Below are 23,251 nucleotides of genomic sequence, written 5' to 3' on the forward strand. Positions count from 1 at the left end.
ATTTTCACTTCTTTTAAAAACTCTTTAAATTAAAACTCAATTTCCTATTTTTTATTACAAAATTAGTTCATAAAATGAACTTTAATACATATTTCCCAGAAATCAATCGAAGAATTTCTAAAACTAAACAAACAGCTATTTAGAAAAAAAAGAAACAACTCTCAGAATCTCTTAAAGATAAGATAAGCTTTAAAAAAAACAATTAACCCGCCCTTCAAAATAAAAATAAAAACCTATAAAACTATCAGTCCTAAAATAAATTAAAAAAGAAAATCAAAATAAAATAAATTCCTCAAAAGAAAACACTTAAGGAATAAAAACCTCTCAAAAATAAGATAAACCACAAAAAACTATTTCACCTGTAATTGTAACAAAGTGACGCAAGCGATCATGTTTTTCTTCAACCATAAAACTCACTACGAAAAGTATAGCATTTAATGTGTAATTGAATTGTCATGTTTCACACCGCGAGGTAGTCAAAAAAAAAGACGAAAAGAAATAAGAGGTGACGAGAGGAGAAAATACCTTGCTTGTGTGTTATTTCTACCAAAGAGGGTTTCTCAAGACCTAAAGTGCTAATCAGCGAAAATGAAAATTACTTTACCAATATACTAGCAAATACAAAATCCACAAGAATGCATTTCTCCACCTCGAGTGCCATCGCGAGATCGCCCAGAGTTGTAAGTGCTCAATAACTCAGAAAAAAAGACTTTTCAAAAGGTTGAGGATCAACCCACGAGACCCCCCAATGTTTACTACCTGATCATCTTCCCTCCCCTTCGTCTCATCAGAATATTGACTCTCGTTCAATTCTGTTGGAAGATACGGTGATGTATGAATGATCATTCGTTGGTGCCTCAATCATTTTAAGACGTTCTCTTACTGTGAGCGGCAATTAATAATTGTTAGCACATTCATAGATAAACGAGTAGCATTATGCAAATTGTTGTGTACCGTTTAGAATTAGATTTTTTTTCTAATACCTCCCACTTGTAACAATAAATGTTTTTCAGCACCTTCTCCATCAGAATTTATTCTGTAAACTCCGGTAAAGTCCATCAAAATGCCTTGAACTGGATATACCCAGAGTGATGAAACTATTGAGAACAATATGTGCCTTATGTTCTCAGCATGAATTATTCTTTTAATTTAAAAAAAATGATTTTTTTATGTTTCTTTTTATTTAAAAAGGATTTTTAAGATTTTATTTTCGTTAGTTAATTTTTGATGGTTGATTTGACTTGTATTTTGACAGAAGTTTTTTGATAGAAAATATTTGACGGCAAGTTTTTGACAGAAGATAATTGACGGTATATTTTTAACAGAAGATAATTGACAGTAGAACATTTTTGTCAAAGAATATTTGCCGCGTATTTAATTGACAGCTTGTTTTTAACAAAGAATTATTGACGGCATCTTAAAAATAATTAAAGGTATATTTAAAAACATGTTTTTTACAGAAAATATTTTAATAAAGAATATTTGCAGCGCATTTTTAACACAAGATAATTTATAGCAAAACTTCCGAAGAATATATTTGAAGGCATATTTTTGACAGAAGATATTTAATATAGTAGAATATTTTTGACAGCCTGTCATTTTTGACGGCATCATAAATAATTAAAGAAATATTTGACAGTGAATTTTTGAAAGAATATAATTGACAGAATATTTTTTATATAAAACAATAAACATGTTTGTTATAGAAAATATTTAACAAAGAATATTTGAAGAGTAAGATATTTGACAGCAAAACTTTGACAAAATATTTGACAGATTTTTTTGGCAGCATATTTTTGACAGAAAATATTTGACGGTATATTTTCGACAGATGATAATTTACAGTAGAATATTTTTGACAAAAAATATTTGCCGCGTTTTTAATTGACAGCCTGTTTTTTTTAACAAAGAATTATTGACGGCATCTTAAATAATTAACGGAATATTTAACAGTTGATTTTTGAAAGAACGTAATTGACAGAAAATCATGTTTTCACAGAAAATATTTCAATAAAGAATATTTTGCAGTGTATTCTTAAAAAAAAAAGATATTTGTCAGCAAAACTTCCGTAAAATATATTTGACAGATTTCTTGACAGCGTATTTTTGACAGAAAATTCTTTAATGTCAAAATATTCCAGAAATTAAAAAAAAGCACCGTTAATTTTAACGATCTTTCTGAACTTTTGCGCAAACTCTACGGCACCTCAATAGAGTCTCTGTATCTGTGTAAGCCACGCATGCTGAAGAGATCAATGAATAGGAGAAAATTATTGTTTCAATATTTATCTTTAAATATCAGTTGGCAATTCCAGACAACAATTTGTCTTATTCTTCATTTTAATTTTCATCATCTTCACTCATTAAAAGCTCTCTCTCATGAAGCTGGCAGATGCTGCAGACCTTTGGTCGCTACGTCCTAAATTCATGCAATTTGTGTGCAAATAAAACCGCATGAAGATCACACGAGTCCTCCATTTTAATTATCAGCAAATATATTTGCGAACTAAATTGAAATGTATCCTATATGAGTAATTAATTTCCCACATATTGTCAGCAAAAAAAAATTCATTGCAAAAGTCATTTCGACACGCAGTGAAAGTTGGGGGTAGAGTTTTTTGGGTAAATATAGAGGATTTTTCTTTAACGCAATTCACCAAAGTGCTTTGTTCCCGCAGATATGGGAAGTTTACTGAAGATAGTACGGAGGGGACACGTCACACCTCAGAAATATAAATTACAAAACGTGATTTTGCCTTTATTTCCGACAAAAATCATCCACAGAAATAAAGTCGACAAACTGACATACTTATGATTGAGAGGTCTCTGGTTGTTTTTGTTCGTTTTTTTTTCTGTGTATTTAGCAGAAAAGCTTGGGGTGTGATAAAAAAGTTGATAGACATAGAGGTTGAGAAGAAAATCCCCTTTTAATTGGCTAATGAGCAACAATTTCTTAATTTCTTAATTAAGATAGCAAAGTGCTCAGAAATTAACTCGTACACAGCATCGTTAAACCCCCAAAGCTTTTTTCTTTGAATCATTTTTTGGGGAACAATTTCTTATGCATTCTCCTAAATTTCTTTTAACCATTTTAACGTTTTTCTCTTTTACTTCTCTTCCACAGAGCTTACACGTTATAATCACAAAGTGTTTGCACATGAGATTACAGAGAGAGGCGCATAAGAAGCAATTTTATAGAGAAAAAAAGGTGAAATACTGAGAAAATTAAACAAAAACATCCAAATTCTCATTTTGGGCACTCACTTGACAAAGAAATTATTATGTTAAGAGCTTGGAAATTACATACAAAGTGAAAATAAGTGTCACAAAAGCTCAATTTTTCTATAGGTAACGTACCCATTTCTTGTTACCTTTTTCATCACCTTTACCTTTCCCCCTGTGCGCGCGCGCGCGTTTTTTAAACTGAGAAAATGTGAACAAATTCTCGTTGCTTTATCGCATTAGACAAACAATAAAATTTTTATTATAGTTTGATAAGGATTTAATGTTTCAAACAAAACTCCACATACAATAGTGTGGAAATTTGTAGCAATTCCTCCGCAGTTAATATGCCTTCATGCAGTGCTTAACATCATTCGCCATAGAATTTTTCCTTTATTTCTGCCTCAAATACCAAAATTGAAATTCACATTTGCAGAACGGTGTACACTAATAAAAATCTCTGCTACTTTTTTCGGGGTAAAAGACCCCTTTTGCCAGATGGCGCCACCGCGGCCTATTTTACCACTTAATTTGTCAAGTTAAAAGCTTCAAAAGAGCATCAAAAAACTAAAATGTTTCAATTTGTAACAAAGATACTCTTAGAGCATCTCCGAAATACCCGAAAAAATGATGGAAAGTTATGCACAAGACACCCACATGGAAAGGTGAAGACAGAGGAAATTCTTGTACTTGTACCCACTAATACCTTCGAGAGGGTATAATTTTATTTTACGATTTCTACAAACAAAAGCTGGCGCGTATTTTTCCGTTAAAACCGCCTTTTTGAGCCATATTGGTGATGCTCAGGGAGACACTACAATTTCTTTGTCGTCATCATGCTTGAAATGAAATGAATTTTGTTGGATTTTCAGGGGAGGCTTGCGCCGGAGAAATTTTTAACGTTACGATAGTTTTTTTCTGTAATAAGTTTTTGTTTATTTAATATTAGATTTAAAGTTGTTATAAAAAGAAAACTTGGTTTGAATTTGAGAAAATCAGGCTGAAATTGGGCCTAAATTAATTAACAGGGGATGAAATTTACGATTAAGTTTGGCTTAATCCGTTTTTAAGCAACAATTAAGTTTCCTTTTTAGCCAAACTCAAGATTTTTAAATCAATTTTTTGAAGTTTTATGGTTTCATTATGCTAAAACGGGAATGAATAAATTTTTAGATGATTACCATAACTGAAACCTGGCCTAAAAAACTTTGAGGCCTCGTTAAGAAAATTAAATCTAACTTATAAATATAAAACCGGATGAAAAAGTTGGCCAATGAATCTGTCAAAGAAATTGTCAAAAAATCCTGCTGAATTGTTTAAGAAATATTCTTAAGCACTTAAGTTCTATTCTTGAGAAATTCATTTTTATAACTCTCAAAACAACAAGTAAAAGTTAGGTTATTTATCTGCAAAAAGATTGTCAAAAAATTGCAGTTAGATATTCAGAGAAAATAAACTGAAACAGATCCCTTAAAAAATAAACTTAAAGAACATTTTACACTTCGCCACCAAATATTCTTACAGCACACACCTCCAAAAGTGCTGCATTTATGCGCTTCTCACATATTTTTTCACCTCTTCCCGCTCATATACCACCTCTAAGAGATCATTTACGCATGTTTTCATGAGATATCTCTGTTAAGTTTCTTTGGGTACTTTTGATGGATTTTTTCGGCACAGAGAGCCCATTAATTTGTGTTGTTGTACCTCGCGCGCACAATGCGCATTACCACTTTACATGGCATTTTTTACATGCTTTATTGCAACAAGAAATACGACGACGAGTTCACGAAAAGAGCCATCCAACAGAAATCCATTTATACATTAATGCTTGACACGTAAAAAGAACGAGTGAGATTTTAATACTGCCTCATAAAAAAATTATGAAATTCATGTACTTCTCCAATTACCCACCTAACCTCTCCCTTTTACATCCGAAATGTGTTAAAAATCTCTACAATTGTAGGATTTAAAAAAAAAATTGGTTTATATCTGTTTTGTGATGAAAAGGTGGAAAAATTAGGTAAAAACAGACTATTTCCCCTCTCTGTGAGTAGATGGGGGTTAGAAAATGGAACGGAAGCGTGACATAACCTCAATGATAGTAAATGCCAAATCACAGTTTACCACACAAAGGTGCGTAAAGTTTGTGACAATAATTTTTATTAGTGTACACCGCATATGCAAAATGTGCAAATAATTGAGAAAATGTGCATTTTCTCTGAAATATATATTTCATATCCAGCATTTTAGGTATTTTTCCTCACTGCAGGGGCCTGCAGAAAAATGTGTCATGATAAATAAGCGAGGAAATAGGAGATATTTGCACACAATTAGAGTAAATATGTAATTTACACTCGACGATTTTTACGACCACGTCAAATTGTCTCCTATATATTCTAACCCCCTTCTCACATACAAAATATATATCTTACTCTCTCACCGATATATACATTTTCCAGAATACAATGAAATCGTTATCGTCTTTTCCTTCAACAAATTAATATTGTTTCACATAATTTTTTTTACGCCATGCCACAGCTCTTATATTTGCAACCACGTATTGCCTCTTTACAAGTTGGCGATAATAGAAAATTTTTGCACCCATTTCCAAGTGTTTCGCGCTTTAATATTCTCTCTCACTCTCCGCTATATTATGCTGTTAAAACCTGCAACATTGATAGCTTCAAAAATGAATGCAATTTTTTTTAGCGCGCTCAATTCCTTTTAGCCGCGTGAGCTTCCTCGCTCTCTGCCTCCCGCAACCTTCAGGTGTTGACGTTTACCATGATTTCATCGCAAAAGAATAAAATATATAAAGCAATATAATAAAAGATTTTACAATTATTGCAAATGCTAGGTGAAAACCACAATTTTACGAGGCAGACTGTTTTTTTTCTTAAACTTTGTGTGTCTCACATGTTAATTTTCTTCCACCTCATATTACACGACATTCTGTACAGTCAGCAGAAGGCTACAAAAAAGTACTTGTGGTTGTAGATTTTTTTCTTGGTTTGAGCACTTCTTGGTTGCTGAAAGAAGTTCTTTGGAAAGGTTTTTTTTTCTTAAATTTTATTTGGCATGATGCAATGTTGCAAGTTGAATGAGACTTCTTGAGATTTATAAAGAAATTACGATCGATGCTGACTCAAGTGGCGATCTGTCAATCTTAAATTAATTGTCAAAAATTTGACAGCTGTTATTTTGTTGGAAGTTTTAACGTTTAGACGGATTTTATAAATCTTTAAGCTGTTCTATGTGTATTAAGAAAGATTTTAAATAATTTATATCTTAATGACATTTGACGTATCAGAACTTCTGTCAAAAGTCTTGTCAAAGGTTCTGTCAAAAGTCATAACAAAAAACCCCGTCAATTTTCAAAAAAAAAAACCTTCCTAACGGTCATTTCAAATCATCTGCAGTCCACCAAATAATTCTCCATCAATGTAAACTACCTTGCTTACAGATTTTAATCTAAAACGCTTCCCCCCTTCGAAAATGCCATCCAATTTTCTCCGTTACACACTCCAGCAGAGCTCAATGGTGTCCAAAAATTCTCGATTTTAATCTAAAAAGCTCTCCGTGAAGCTCTACTGACCAGACGCATTTTTTGAGCGCGCTTGTTGGTACATAAAAACATTTTTTTGTGGTCACCGACAATCACATCAATTGCCACGAAACTCTCTTCATTTTCCCCCTCACCTGATGGCGAGCTTAATATAATGAAAAAAGTGCCATTTCTGAATAATTTCACGATTCAATTGGATTTTTATTCATAATTTCTAACAATTTCACCAAAATTATAATGCAGTTAGCTTTGAAATCAAAAAGAGATGTCGTCGTTTCAAATGGTTCGCTTCAAGAAGAGTGAAAATTTTTCAACTCGTGCTCCTCACAGGTAAACCCCGTCAATGGGAGGTTGAATAAAAATAATAAAAAAAAGACAACACGTGAGCCCACGTTTGAAAAATATTAATAATGGAAATGGTGCCAATAATTAGTTCCATCACATTATCATAATCATCGTAATCAGTGTCACCCTGTTTATTTCAAAAGACTTCTTTTTCATCCGTGGAAGCCCCCCAAAAATGGATCCCGTTTTTTTTGTTTCGGCACATTTTTAACTCGAGAATCCCAACAAAATGCGCCGAAACATTTAAAAATAATTCAAATTATTTATTATTTGTGCAATAGAAGCAGTTTAATGGTTAATCTTTTAAATTAAGAGATTGTTTACTTTTGGAAAACGTTTTGGAAATTATAGTTATAGTTTTTTTTAAAGAATAATATAGTAGGTATACTTTATGAAAGAAAATTAATAAACTAGAATTTCACAGTAGATTCATTTTGGTTTTTAGCTCAACTCTTATTTTAAAAGAAACTTAACTCGAAAGTTCTTAATAAATTATCAAAAAAGAGTGTAGAAGTATCGTCAGTATCTTCTAATATTGTGATTATTTTTATTTCAAAATTAATTGAAGGCAATAAGTTACCCACGATAAAGGATTTTGAAAGTCCATTTTATTTTAAGAGTGTTCTAAAACCAATACGAACTTTTATATGAAAAAACTTCTTAGAACCAGAAATAAAACTTATTTACTGACATATTTAAATAGGATTAAGGTTAAGCTTCAAAAATATAGAAGTTTTCCAATGGTAGCTGATTAAGAGATCCTGAGATTTTTTTAAATAAAAATATTTCTCCTTGAAACAAATGATTTTATATCTATTCGTTTAAACAAGATCTTACGTTAATATTTATTATTCATTTAACTGAAAAGAAGTAAAGAAAAATCCCAAATCTTAAGCAATAAAGATGTATCGACGCTTCTCTTCCAAGACCATTTTGAATCTCTACCTTGAAATCAACGTTCTACCTCTTAAAATTTTCATTTATCTTTAAAACTCTTTTACTGAAAAATCATTTAAAATACTGAGATTTAAGGATAAATATTGTAATTTTTATTGAAAATATGAAGAGAAACAATCAACAATCTTCCCTGAAATTGATTCTACGTAATTCCAAACATTCTCTTAATTTAAGAGATTTCATCAAAATCCAATTCCTGATTATTACAGAAGTAAATTTTTCAATTTCCTAACTGAAATCAAATGGAATTTACTTAACTGTCGCCCCAAACAAAGGTTTGGTACAGGGAAGTTGGATTTAGAGAGCAAAAAAAATGTTCAAAAAAAAGTCTGCTAGTTGAGAATAAGAGAGACCAACAAACCACAGAAATGGGAGGGAAATAAAATGAGCGAATTTTCAACGTCACGTCCACACCATTCTAATTTCTGTGACCAACTCACATTGCATAGGTTGTTGGAATAAAAGTTTGATCTTGTGACCTATGTAAACTTGCAAATAAACTATTAATTAATTTTTTGTGTTGTTGTCCCCCCATTTCGAGAAAAACGGCCTCTATTTATACCTTTTCATTCTTGTGTCACCATTCGTGCGAGGTGTGTACCCGTGTGTCTCTCTGTCTTTTATTCTAAAAGCCCCCTTGTTGCATTCACGAAATCTCAGAGTGATTTTTTTTGGTACTTCGTATTTAAATGGGAAAAATTGCGATTTTTCTTTCACTCACGTCCAACCTTTTGCTTTATTTGAATTCTTTGGAAATTTTCACGCACTTCTGTAGCGGCCGCTAAATGTGATCAATGATTTTTTGGAGGCACTATAGGGGCGTTTCGAATCTTCCTTCATTCAATAGAACTATAATGATGAAATTGCATTAACTAAGCAAAAACAAGCGTGAGAATTGGGGGCAAATGGCGGGAAAATTTGAGAACGCGCAAAATCCCACCATGTTGTACTTCCTGAGAAATTTCCCTTCTTTAAATAAATTATTTTTTGATTAAAAAAAGAGCTTGAAAAAGACGCAAAAGCTTCAACAAAATTATCGTCTTTTGATAAGAGATGAACAATTCCGGGCTTTTCATTTTTTTTCAGCTCCGTCAAAAACGACACCACTTTGGGGCATAAAGTGAAAATCCATCAATTATCGCAAACAATTAGCACTTCTTGCATGAGTTTTCTGCTAAATTTCCTTCGCATTACGCGAAAAAAATGACCAACGCGGGGGGTTTCATCGACACCACCATCAAATTTCGTGTTAACAGAGATTAAGAAAGAAAATCAAGAAGAGAAATGAGAAAGATTTTTTATCACACACCTTTGGCTCTCTTCATCACCTCCGATCCCGCGACACTCGGTCACCGTGTGATCATCATCCAAAAGACACCACAAATGCGGGGCAAACTACCCACAGACAGAGCTGGTGGTCTCCCCTCATATTGCTGTGAGGTACAATATGAGAAACTTCCCGGGAGAGCCCGAAAAACTTCACGTCTTCACTTTGCTAGGTACTCGGAACAACTAAATGCTGCCACAACTTCCAGCTAAACCATTTGTGTGTTGAACTGCCTTCCACCACATTTTACAGTCTCACTCTGTCTCGCATTATATGTACGTTTTTTTTTGTATTTTTGCGCCACCCTACACCTCACTCTTTTCAGCACCTAATATTATTCATCACATACTGCAGTTGTCGACATATTTAAACAAGCCTCTAAAACTCATATTAACTGATAAAAAATCCGCGAGAATTAAGTTTCTATTAAGATTCTTTTGGGACGTGCAAAACACCTAACTGAATGAGAGAATTCTACCCAAAATTTTGCGAAATTTGGCGGGAAATCGAGCAAATATTTTTCATCTCTGTGTGCGCAAAAAAATCAAGCAATTTTCCACTCACAAAATTTTCATGCATCTTTTCTAAGAAATTAATCAAAATTGGTTTTCTGCTGAAAAAATTCATCCATTGCATTGAAAGATCTTAATCTTTAAATTGAATTGAGATTTTTGGAATTCTGTGAAATAGGGAAAACAGTGGGAAGATGAATAATTTTTATTTAAAAAAATACATTTTTTATTAATTTTGCATTCAAATGGGATGTAAAAGGAGATTATGCGATTTTATGTGAAAAACTCCTTATTCGAGGAATCAATCAGAACACGTGTAATGTTCTAGAGATTAAAAAAAGAATAATAAATCCTCGAAAAGTATTTCTATTTTCCACTGAAATTTCAATGAAAAAAACCGTCAAAAAATGACCCAAAAATGTCAAAAGTGACGTCACTTAGGGGAACGTGGCCCAATTCGAACTTCTTAAGGCCTTTTCAATCCGTTATTACTTGGAACTTTTAATGTAGAAAGTTATGAGAATTAAAAGAACATTAAATGGACCTTAAGATGGTACCAAAATTAAGAATATTCTTTTTTATTTTATACAATTTTTTGGAGGTCAGAATTGGGCAACGTTCCCCTATGTTTTTAGTCAAATACCTAAAGCATAGAAATAGCTACAAAAAAATCATGCGGTAGCATCAGGATTCAATTTTATTTAGAATTTAGTTTTATAGAAGAGATTTATGATAAAACATCGAATTTTCAAAGATTTTTTCTAATAAAAATTTGATAAATCGATGTTTTGACTTCAAAAACAAACTTAAGGTATGGATATCAATTTTTTTTCTAAAGCAAATTATTTCCTTTTCATTCTTTACTTTATTTAGTTAAAAATCGAAAGTCTATGTTTTTTTAACGAGATATCTTTAAACAAGAAATGCGAAATTTAAGCGTTTTAATTAAGTTCAGTAATAATCATGTTAAATCTTAATACAATTAATTTTTTATTCGATGTTTTACAAAAAAAAACATAGAATTTTATATAAATTATTAATTAATAAATTCATATTGAGTTGTTGAAATAAATTATTTCATCAGTATTAACAAAGTAGTTAATTTTAATTTTATCGCTGATTTTTAACGTTAAAACTTCCCATTAATCGAAAAATTTGACTACCTATTACATATGGAATATTCTCCACCATTCAATGTCGATTTCTCATTTGGAGAAAAACTTCTATCGCAAGCTATGAGCGTCTGTGTTGGTTTATTTGCTCTAAAATTCGAGGTAAGGAGAGTTGAGAAAAAAAGAGAGAACTTTTTGTTGATTTAGGACGCACGGCGATCTAAATGATGAGATGAGCCACAATCAGACGCGTCTTGTCTGCTCCAGACCCATCTTTTGAGGTTCTTGCACTTCTAGGGGCACCTCGACAACCTTTTATCACATTTCTTCATTTTTTTTCCTGCCGCTCATGAAGTACAATTCACCCAAAATTTACACACATTTCCTCAACAAATCATTTTGGTCGTGTGTATGAGACCGTTGAGCATTATTTTTGTACCTTAACAACCTCTACTGCTTGACTTTAGTGATGTGTAAGAGTCACAAGAGATAAGAGGAGAACTTACAAACAACACACAAAAAAATGGACAAATTGTTGATTAACTGAAGCATAAAAAGAGTCCACGTAATGCCACACACAAATGATTCCTTTCGTGGTGCCAAAAAAGCTCTCAAAGGTAAGTAAAATTTTTCGCAATCCCCGCAACACGTTCCTAATCTCCTTTTACATATAAACCGGAGAACATTATATATTTCAATTTGGACACCCAGGTGTGTGACTCACGTTGAATTTAAAGAAAGTTTTCTGACCCTTTCTGCTTTATAGCTTAATGAGCATTTTTTGGGCAAGACACAAGAGTGACAAAAATGTGTTTTTTCGGTGTGCCAGGAAGGAAGTCGCTCAAAATGTGAAACACACACAATTTTTTCTTAAAAAAAAGATATTTACTCTGGAAAAACACACGCACACACTTGGTGGTGTCTTCTAGAACTGAAAACTTGTCAAATAAAGTTATAAACTTTCTTATCGCAATCTCTCTTTTCCTCTAAACATTTTATTATTTATTCCGCTGTGGCACCCCTCGAAAGAAATTGAATTAAATGACGTGACGATATAAGGTGTGATATTCCACAGCCAATGAGCTCTTCCTGTTCGCAATTCGTCATATAATATTATACAAATATTACTGATGGAATATACTCGACTTTTTGAGATTAAAAAGAAACCGAATAAATTCGATGAATTTACTGGAATTGCAGATTTTTAAATAAAATTATTAAAAGAAGCTTTTTCTTATGTTTGATCGTTCATAATCGCAGGAATTTATCAATAAAGAAGCTTTAAAATCTACAGAGATTCCCAAGAACTTTCCATAAAGCAATACGGCGTATTACACTGTGAGGAATTGTTTGTTAAAGTTAACAAATTAATTTTAAAACCCTTTCCACAATTTTAATTCAATAATTATAGTGTAATTCGTTTATTTTTATCACATAGATCTTTTCCAAATAATTTTTACTTGATTTTCTGAATTTTTCAAACCATTCTATGTTTTTTCTATGTTTTGGAATTTTATCGCCAAACATATATTTTCAATAGAATTTCTTACAGAACTTTATTAATTCTATGTTAAGCTTACAGTATTGATAAAAATATATCATTTATACTTAATTTATCCAAGGATTTCTCATTCTATGTTTTAATTTTCCTTTGCAAAACCATTTTCTACGAATTTTAAACAATATTTCCCATCAATATTAGTGCTTCACTCCACATTTATTCAGCAACATGGAAATGTTTTTGTTAATTCTCAGAAATCAGCGTCAAAAAAGCCAAACTGACAGGTGATACTACACAGGGCAAAGCTACTTTTCCATATAAATGTGATAAAAACGATAAATTTCATCGTATTCCGTGTACATTGATATTTCTTATCAATTTAATTAAAACGATTGCAAAAGGTGGGGTAATCAATCGAAAAAGCAATAATTATGAGGGCATAGAAAATACTCTGGTGAGTTTGGCGCGGGAAAATACTTTAGCAGCACGTAATTATTTTCCTGTCTCCTTGCAAACCCTTCATGAAATTCACATCTATCATTTTTTCGTTCGTTGATTGATAACCCCGCGAAAAATCGAGAAAAGGAAATTTAGGTCTTGGGAGCAAAAGCACGTGGTTTTCTGGAAGTTTTTCTTCTGTTCTGCACGTGAATTTCCAAAAATTTATCCCCTCTCTTGATCATCTGAAGTCATTGCATTATCAGTGAGAGATCATGAGTATATGATAAGTCTCATGAGCTATGGACATTGCGTAACAATCTGTCTCCCTGTGGCACAGACCACGAAGTGAGAGAGCCAAAAGAAATTGATGGAACAAAGAAAGAAAAGAAGAAAAGAGATGTTTGCCACTGAAATTCTTCCTGTTGCTGCTGCTGGGAGAAACTGATGTCACCACGAAGGAAAAAAAGTCTTTCAAATGGTTATTGTTTGTACTCGCAACACTTGCAACTCAATATCTTCCCCATCGCATCTCAATGCCTCTCCACATTATGTTGGCAGCATATAGAAGGTTTTATGTTTTGGGTAAAGTACAAAATATATACGAAGATCGGATAATTTTGTAATTTTTCATTTTGTACAACGTGTGATCATACATGTGCGGCATGGTCTGTTCATAAAATTTAAATAAACGACATTTATGGTCAAAAAGACTCCTCCATCATCAAATTTTTTTTCTTCTCAATCTCCGTGAGGTGTGAGTGAGTAAAAAACATCTTGTATATGCGCAGGTTAATGAAGTGGCGCACGCGAAAATCGCAAAAAAGCTTTAATATTTTCATTTACAAAGCAACTCAGATATTATTGCGCACAGCCTGGTAATTGGAAAAGTAATAATTCTAAGTTACTTTATCGTTGAAAAAAGTACATCTAGAAAAAAAGTTCTTAATGAAAAACAGAAAATTTAGCATTAGAATTCCAATTTAACCCATTTTGTCTTTTCTTTGAATATTTAACGATTTTTTTCAATAAAATATTTAGTATTTTTTTGTAAAGTTATTGCCATGGATATTCTTGTTTTTTTTTTTTAATATAAAACATAGAAAAATCTATGAGTCTCATAAATGATTAATTAACCAAGATATATAAAGGATTTTTTTTTAATTTTTGCGGAGTTTGACTTTAAAATTGCCTAGAAAAGTTAGTTCTAAACAATCATACTTTAAGTTTAGAATAAAAAGAATTTTTTACGACATTTTTCTTCCTCAAAGAATCTACTTAATATTTAGGCAATGGACGAAATTGGGATAAAAAAAAACAAGAAAACAAACTTCAAAATTTTTAAAAAATTAATAAATTCATACGTTAAACAAAACGAATTCAAAATAGCCGCAATTAAATAAAGAAAAACATAGAAAAGTCAATCATAACGCGTCCAGTTATTAGAGTTGGTATACCACAACGCGGATGGGTCAGTTTATGCGTTGTAATTTAATTTGTGAGCAGAATTAGTAGGCAAAGTTGATTTTTTTATGATATTCATCAATATGAAAGATAAAAATGCTCATATCTGAAGTTCTATAAGACCTACAGAAATTTCTTGACTAGTTTTGGAAAGGTCTTGAAACAAGCTATAAGTTGACATATATATCAGTAATTTTCAAGGTCACATCTAGAACAAAAATGGCGGATATTTGTTTGACCAAAACATTTTTTTGCACTTTTTGTCCTCATGGAATGGTTCTACAGGTTTCTGATGTTCTAGAAAGTTGTAGAGATTTGCAAAACCTTTAATTTGATACCAAGTTGAGCCAAATCGGACAAGCCGTTCAAGAGATATGGCTCTTAGAACTTTTCAAATTCAAGAATTTTTCAAATGGCTATATCTTCTAAACGGCGACATAGATTTTCTTCATTTTCGGACTGATAAAAGATATTAAGTCAGGCTACAACATATCAAAATTTAAAAGAAATCTATGATCGGGGTTCGAAGATATTGCCCCTTAAAGTTAGGCAATTTTTGTTTTTGTTTTTAGCGCCTCTTGTGGATGTTTTTGAAACTTTAAATGTTCTAAGCAGTTGTAGGGCTTCTCAATACCTTTCATTTGATACCAAGATGGTCAAAATCGGTCAAGCCGTTCTCAAGTTATATCGAAAAAACACTTTTTGCTTTAGACCGCCATATTTGCTAAACGGCTTGACCGATTTTCAAGTATGAATTGTTGGTGAAAACGTCTCACTAAGCCCTACATCATACTAAAATTTCAGATCTCTAGCTACAAGGGAACTGGTTGACGAAGTTTCAAAATGGCGGATGGCGGCCATCTTGGATTTCTAAAATGCGAAAAAAAGAAAATTTACACCCACATTTCTATAGAAAACTTCAAACCGGAAGTCTCTATCTGTTACCGTTCTCGACTTATAAGGCAAAGTATGGCGCACCGGCCGGCAGGCCGGCCGGCCGGATCAAAAATTTTCCACCACCATTTTCGTAATGTGGGATGTCCAAAACGTGCTTATACCAAGTTTGAGCCCGATCCGAGGTGGTCGGTTTTTCCGACGATTACAATACTTGGTATGCCACGATTGTGGTATACCAACTAATTCCGTAATATTATATTCATGATTTTCATTAAATAAAAATAACTTTTTAATAAAAAGCTAAAATAAAGATTGTTTTACAGGTAGATTTTTTTTAAATAATTTAAATAAAACTGCTAAAAATCAGGCAATAGTGGCGACTTAAAAGGTTTAACCCGATATTGCCCATTTAATTTTATATATTTTTTTATTATTAAAATTTACTTTATTATTTTTTGTTTATTTTATTATTAGTTTAAACTTTGTTTACAAAACCTTTTCACTTTTTCGTTCTGAAAATACTCAACTTAATGACCAAAAGCCGATGTATTCAGGTTTTGGTCCTTAAAAAACCCAGATTAAGGAGCAAAAGCCTAAAAAGTTCCAAATTTAGGTAAAAAATTATTTTGTAAGCTTTTATTCCTAAAAAAAATCTCTAAAGCGAAAGCCTAATAAGAACGAAATTCATGGCAAAAATCTGTTATTCAGTTTGTAGCACTAAATAGGCTCAGATTGAGGAGCAAAAGTTTAAAAAGTATTAAATTTCAGGCTGAAGAAAATTATTCTGTTATTAGTGCTAAAAATTCCAGAATTGTCTTTACTGAATCTCAGTAAATCTCAGTGAAAATCAGATTTTGCGATTTATTTTAAATCCTAAGAATGGTTCTTATTCAGCGACCAAGATATCCTTGAAATTTGCTTAAAATCTTGAATTTTTAGTACAAAATTCTAAAATTTTAAGGATTTCTTGGTCGCTGAATAATGCTCAATATCTTGGTTAATTAAAAAATTAAAGAACTGACATCAATTCTGACTTCAAAAAGTTAAAATTAAACTCTCAATTCAACTGGAATAATTCTTATACACAAATTAACGAAACAAAAATTGAATCTAATTTTTCGTCTCAATTAAAAATTAAAAATATTAAAAAACACTTTTAAAACGATATAAATTTTAAAAATAAAAATACGCTAAAAACTTACTCAGACTCAAAAGAAAAGAGACTAAAAGCAGCTGCTTCCTGTTGATATGCACTCAATTTAGAACCACAAAACTCACGATGACTCAATCGTGAAATTTATCACTGTGAATCTCCTTGTCAATTTATTTTATTCAAAATTATTCTAATCACACTTTTTTCTCTTTTAAATTTTAACCCTCGTGTGCCACATAAAAATAAATCCTATGGGCAAATGGGGATGGTATAGATGGGGGTTTTTGTATGGAAATTACCGACCAGGAAAAGGGAAAGAGAAAGAGAGTGTGTGTGGAAAAAACTGGCTGGTTATGGAGGTGATTAAATACTGAATGGTGGGACAGTTGGTGAGGAAAGGTGGCGCGAGTGATTGGAACTGTGGGTGATGGTAGAAAAAGTTGTGAACAATTAGCATAGGTGGTCGCTCTTTTATATCCCATCACACTATATGCAAATCACCTACCCCCATTCCCGGGTCTACTCATCAGTCATGGAACCATAGCAACATAGATAGTGGGTTTGATAAAGAGGAAAACGACAAAAAATATGCGCGTCTCATCATCTTTTTTTTTCTTTCCTTTTACCACAACACCGATCCGCTCAAGTAGTTGCTTGATAACACGAAAATTCTGCCATTTAATTAGCAAACAATTGTGCAGTTGTATGATCAGTAGACCCAAAAATCTCCCATTAAATTGCTGCCAACGTGGACGACATTTTTTTTGGTCAGTAGTAACGACATTTTCTAAGGAATTTCCTCTTTGAAGTTTCCTTCCAAACCCTTCAAGAAAGATTTGCAATACCGTGCGAAAAATTCCTCAAAAAAACCCCATCAAAAATAAATCCTCAATACGCGGCGAATGATTTTTTTTTCAGAGAGAAAAAAGAAGATATATGGCGATGATAAAAAAAAGAGGAGTTGAATGTAAATATTGGATATAAAGCACACATACAGCTCATGATAAGGATTTCTCCCCCTAAAGTACACACACATAATTTTCATGATAAATTCCCTTCGAATTCTCTCTCTTTTCTCTTATCAAATAATCAATATGCAAGATAGAGGGGACACCGCGCACTCAAATGGACGAGGTGAGCTTTGTGATAAAAAAAAATGAATATAAAAATATGAAAATAATTTTAGGGGAGACCTTCGGCATAAAATATTCCACACACCTGGGATGGCGGAGAGAGATTAAAATGGGAATTATTTGAAGGAATAAATTGCAAAAAGAAATTCATTTTATGCATAAATATAAAGTGTTGAGTGTCGAAGAGAGAATAAATTCACAGGATTGGCTGAGTTGAGTGTCCCTAAAGTTGACAAAAATCTTGTAAAATATTTAAATGTAGGATGATCTCTCAAAATAAGAGATTTTCTAATTGGTAATAAATTAAAATATAATTTCAAGTAAAAGATATTATAACAAAATATTAGAGATTTTTAATAAATAAATAAATCAGGAAGCTTTAGAAACTGAAATGGGCCCATTTAAAAAAAAACTCTTAAAGTAAGAGAGTTTAAAAGACATTCATAATATTTAATGGGATAGAAATGATAATTAAATAATCATAAGAAACCCAATTTGAATATAAAGAAATTTCAATTCATTTAAAAAACTAAAAAAATTCACTTAAAATTAAAGCAAAACTTCGACAAATTATGTAAAACTCTTAAAATAAGAGGGGGTCTATTTTATCTTATAATTTTTGCTTTTTTTGGAATCTATTTAATTTTCTTTTCAAACACAAAAAAAGACTTCATAATTGTTTAAGAATTTTCTTAAAAATTGACTTGTAAATTATAAAATTTTCAAAGAAATTAGAGTAAAAAGTGTTAATTTGGTTAATTTAAAAGTGAATTTAACTCCTGAAATAAGAGAATTTCTAAGACAAATAAATCTTAATTGAAATTCGTGGAATATTTAAATTATTTATCTAAAATTAAAGTTTTCAAGGGATGAAGAGCTTTCTTAAGTCAGAGAAATTAAATATTTCCAAAAGTTTAGAGCTTGAACTGCTTAATTGAAACTCTCTTAAATTAAAACTTCAAGTTTTTTATCCTTTTCGTGAGAACAGTTTGTTTTTTTTTTATTTTGTATTAAAACCTTTCTTAGATTTTATTTAATATGTAAGTTTAATTTTTCATTGAAAAAATTCACGAAAATACGTTAACAGTTTCAAGACAAATGTAAAAAAATTCTTTAAAAATAATGTTAAGTAATATTCTTTTTCTAGTTCCTTTTTTAGTGTTTAAATCAAAGAAGATTATTCGAATAAAAAATTATACAATCTTAGCATTTTATTTTTGATTCTTCGATTTCTTCACCTGATTTTCACTTTAAAATTTAAGTCTTTTATTGACATTTTAATTTAAGATATTTTAAAGTAAAAGATTTTATTGAAATGGAAATAAATCTTTGAATTTTCTGAGACACCTGAACCAGCATATCTTGTGAATTATTTAAATTATTCTCCTGATCTTAACTTTTTAGGTTTTCCTTCGAAGAATAATCTTCCTTCTCCTACAATTGAGCTTCAAAAATTACTGAGAATCTTTTAAATTCATTTTCCTTTGAATTTTTCTTAATTTTTCGATTAAGAAAACATTTTAATTCAATCAAACTTTTTTAAAAAGAAAATTAAATTCCATTCTCTTGAGAACTTCCAAAATACTTTCTGAGAAAACCTTCAAAATATCAATGGGATCGTATTGCATGAAGAAGATCCATTTCTGCTGACCAGATTCATTGTCGTTGAGGCAGAGAGAAAGAAGTTTACTCACCGATTTTCCAGGCCCACATTCAGCGGATTTACTTTGCTGCTGTTGCTGTAATTCAAGAATCTGCCTCCGAAGCGTCGTGAGCTGCAATGGATGAAACAAAAAGGGACCCCAAAACGTGGGATCAGATGAAAATATGCCAAGAATTCCTTCTTCTTTTACTTCTTTGGCATGAGGGATGGGGATCAGTTGGGCAGACAGTGTGATCGGTATCAGAGGCTAATCCAGCAATTAGAGTGCGTGACAATTAGTGGAAATTGCGTCTCATTTGGGGATGGGGGTGGAGGGCTAATAAATCACAGAGAGAGGGAAGGAAGTGAATTGTCTGTCTCCTGGCCAGAAACGACGCAAAATGGGAAAGTGATGTTTGTGGGTCTCTCTGAGATTAGCATGAGATATGGGGGAGGACATATGGGGCCTGAATATGTTTACAATTTTATCGCGATAAATGGGTTGATTAGGAGAAGTGTGTGCCGATGAAATCCCTCGCGTGAGTTCTTTCCCAGGAAAAACTCCACTCAAGTGCTGAGCAAACATTGATTAGGACGCTGTAGGGGGAAAACAGGAGGAAGACTGTGGGAACTGGTTTGTGGGGTTGTCACTGTCCTTGAGATTTGCGATAAGCCAGGAAAATTCACAGAGCTTCCAATTACTTTGTTAGGAATCCTATTCCCCTTCTTGTTCCTTCCGGAAAGGCTCTTTTTCAACCCTTTCCGGAAGGTGATTCCCTTTGACTGCTCATGAATCTTCTTCCTCATATCCCAGACTAACTCTTCAGATTCATTTTGATGCCCAAACAGGGCAGAAACATCTCAAAAGAAGATCTTTTTGCAGAATAAAAACAAACAGCCCTAACCTCACTTCTGCTCACAGGGCTTTTTCCCAGCCTCCCCCCATTGAATCCCAATGAAATCACCAAGAGAACAATGAGGATTTACCTCCTGATCCTGCGTTGTGCAGAGCTCAGTGAGCTCCTCAACTCTCTTTGTGGCATTCTCTAATTTGACTACGTGGTCAACTTCATCCTCTTCCTCCTGTGCTGGCTGAACGACCGTCTCCTGGATCACCTTCGTTATTTGCCCCTTTATATTGCTGAGGCTGTCCAAATTGAGCCACGACATCTCTCACGGATTCTCCTATCTTGCCCCAAAATTACTTTCTCAAAACACTTTACGCAGCAAAGGAATAAATTAACATTTTCTTCGCACAAAAAAACTTTTCAAAACATCAACACAAACGCAACCAGATGATTTGGGAGACATAACCTCTCTCGCTCACACAATTCAAAATGGCGCCAACGGTCGTCAAAAGCGCGCCAACTTTTATGAGTTTTCTTCATTTTCTTGGAAAAATTAATGTCTTTGCGACTCTTGGGAAATTCGGGGGCACTGCTCTGAAAAGTTTAAGACTTTCAAGTATCAAAATGAATTAATTTCTTCAAAATTGAAGAGAAAATAGGCTTTATTTTAACTTTGTGGTTGATTCACATGAACCAGAAAATTCGTAAACCGAAAAAATCAATTTTTTAACATTAAAATTAATAATTTTTTTATTACTAAAGTTGATAAAAAGACAAAGGATTCTAAAGATAAACATTCCCATTAATTTTTTTAAATTATTCTTTAAGGTTTAAAGGTTTTTTTCCCTTCATTTTTATTACGTTTAACACGGAAAACTGATTGATTTCCTAGAATTTCCGATATTTTTGTGCTTGTTTCATTAATAAACTGAAAATTGATTAATAAAATTGTAGAATTGTCTATAAATTGAGCACAAATTCAAGTTTTTTCGTGGAAAATTTTCAAACAAAAAGAAAACCAAGAAAAATAAACAAAATGGCGTCTTTGTCTTTTTTCCGATTTATTTGCTTTTCACACAATTTCCCAATTTCTTTCCCTTTTTTCCATTAAAATAAAACATAATTTGAGCATCCTCGTCATTCAAAAACTCAAGAGAAATAAAACATTTCTTTTTCACGTTTTATTTTATTAAAATCATATTTTTATTCATTTTTTCACATTTTTTGGCATATTTTTGAGTTATTTCTACACCTTTTCCACCTTTTCTTTAAAAATGGTAATGCAGCATATAAATTGAATCTCTTCAAGCTTTTTTTCTCACAAAAATCATCCAGAAAGTCAAGAAATTAATAATTTTCTTTAATTTTTAGGTTTCAGCACAATTTAGCTCGTTCACTTGCACGTCACAGCTATTGTAATTGATCCAAAAACAGATATCTTTACAATTTTTAATGATTTTATGAATAATTAGTGGTTTTGAGGATATTTTGTGAATTTTTAGTTTAAAATACTGAAATTGGTGATTTTTTTGCTCTAAATTCTCCGATGTTTGAAGAGATTTCTCCTTTTGGTCAGGGAGAGCTTCTTGGGCCTACATAGGGATTGATCACAACTCTCATTGTCACATCCAACACACTTTCCACAGCACATTAATCCACTTGCACACTCCCCATGCCTTATTATGTCGAAGTACGTTTCACCGCAGATCTCCCCTCGTCCTCTTAGGCACACCAACTTACCGCAGTTGTTCAATTTAGCCCCATGCGGACACTCTTCTGAGGTCTTGACGGCGTTTTGTGAATTAAATTTGCAGGTCATGAAGATGAGACTCTCATAGGTGTCCATATGTCTGAATTAAATCAATTAAGAGAGATCCGATTTTGAACATTTTTTTTCGTCAATTTTGTACAAAAATGAGGTATTTAGTTTGCTTCTACTTACGCCTTTAGTGGGAGAATTAAAAGAATAACTAATAGGAGTACTTTAAATTGAAGCCTAAACATTATGTTCTTCCCTAATTTTATTTTTTGTTCACTCTATTTAGATAAAATCAATCCACTGAGGGTCACGCAATAAATGTATTAGGGAGCATCTCAGCATCCTTTTTATATAGCGCGTTGCCGTTAATATCATTTAAATGAGATTCTAACGAAATACAAGGACTGTGGTGTTTTTTGTGGGAGATGAAGAGGAAAAGAAAAGGCAAAGAAGTGATTTTTAATTGATAGAAAACGCGAGGGAGGTGATTGTGGAGGAATATTGGAAGTAATTGTGCGAGAAATTACTCTTTTCTTCTTTAAAATTGATTTTTTAAATTATTGATTGATGAAGAAACAAAATGGCGACTAAATGTGCTTAAAAATTGGAGGACAAAACTGGTAATGGCTGCCAATTCGACTCTTTTAAGAACTTTTAGTTTTTCTAGAAGTTCGTTTAAAGAAAATCTCTTTACAATTACAAAAAAAAATTAAGCTCAAAGTTTGAGGTTAGAAATTCTTGTTCTCCAAGTAGTTAAAATCTAGCCGGAGCGTCATCTGAACTTAGCTAATCAGAGACACAGAGAGTTTCAGCAAAGACACATTAAAACTGTTGAATTTTGTCTATAAATGGAGCAAAAGGAGCTGAAAGAGATTTTCACATAAACATTTAACCCTTGGAGGATTTTGCTGGCCACCGTGGCCAATTCGACATCGTTTTTTAAATCGTCACAGAATAAAATCTCTTAAGGCTCCAACAGATGGACGAGAAATTTCTCGTGCGGTGCGGTGCGGCGAGGATTTCGTGGCCCATCGTCGCTTCGGATTGGCCGAAAAACGTTCTCGCACGGTGCGATGAGAGTGTGTGAGCCATCTCTCGCTTCTGATTGGCCGAAAACCTCGCCGCACCGCACCGCACGAGAAATTTCTCGTCCATCTGTTGGAGCCTTTAAACGTATCGTGATAATTTCTCAGGGGGATGTCTAACCCCAAGAAATCAGTACTTTTAGTGAGGCAGCAGGTTCTTCCGATCAAAATAAGGGATCAGTTTGCACAATTCTACTTGCAATCGAAAATACATTTAATTAGCTTTCGATTAATCCCTATCTCATCATCGAAATGACTTATTAATATAAAAAAAAGTTAAAGTGTTTC

At 32.5% G+C, this 23,251-nt stretch overlaps 6 protein-coding genes across 13 annotated transcripts in view; 1 reads left to right on the forward strand and 5 right to left on the reverse strand.

Annotated features, from left to right (window-relative positions):
- The window catches only part of LOC129789834 (myosin-11), a 42,733-nt gene extending 22,173 nt beyond the window's left edge, over positions 1-20,560 (reverse strand). Inside the window, exons 1-2 of the mRNA XM_055826894.1 lie at positions 20,259-20,560; positions 19,324-19,404 (exon numbers count right to left, since the gene is read on the reverse strand). Of these exons, the coding sequence (XP_055682869.1) occupies positions 19,324-19,404; positions 20,259-20,441 (264 nt within the window). The 5' untranslated portion in view covers positions 20,442-20,560. The remainder of the gene's footprint in view (positions 1-19,323; positions 19,405-20,258) is intronic.
- LOC129789858 (serine/arginine repetitive matrix protein 1-like) overlaps positions 1-23,251 on the reverse strand; it is a 982,101-nt gene that overhangs the window by 734,232 nt on the left and 224,618 nt on the right. The gene's annotated exons all lie outside the window — the stretch shown is intronic.
- LOC129791241 (fatty acid synthase-like) overlaps positions 1-23,251 on the reverse strand; it is a 1,176,504-nt gene that overhangs the window by 404,139 nt on the left and 749,114 nt on the right. The window lies entirely within an intron of this gene.
- Positions 1-23,251, reverse strand: part of LOC129789856 (glutamine-dependent NAD(+) synthetase) — a 932,624-nt gene that overhangs the window by 404,139 nt on the left and 505,234 nt on the right. The window lies entirely within an intron of this gene.
- The window catches only part of LOC129789960 (pupal cuticle protein), a 1,201,887-nt gene that overhangs the window by 366,827 nt on the left and 811,809 nt on the right, over positions 1-23,251 (forward strand). The gene's annotated exons all lie outside the window — the stretch shown is intronic.
- LOC129789919 (keratin, type I cytoskeletal 9-like) overlaps positions 1-23,251 on the reverse strand; it is a 480,279-nt gene that overhangs the window by 149,054 nt on the left and 307,974 nt on the right. The window lies entirely within an intron of this gene.

The sequence above is a fragment of the Lutzomyia longipalpis genome, chromosome 2 (genome assembly GCF_024334085.1).
Source record: "Lutzomyia longipalpis isolate SR_M1_2022 chromosome 2, ASM2433408v1".
NCBI lineage: Eukaryota > Metazoa > Arthropoda > Insecta > Diptera > Psychodidae > Lutzomyia > Lutzomyia longipalpis.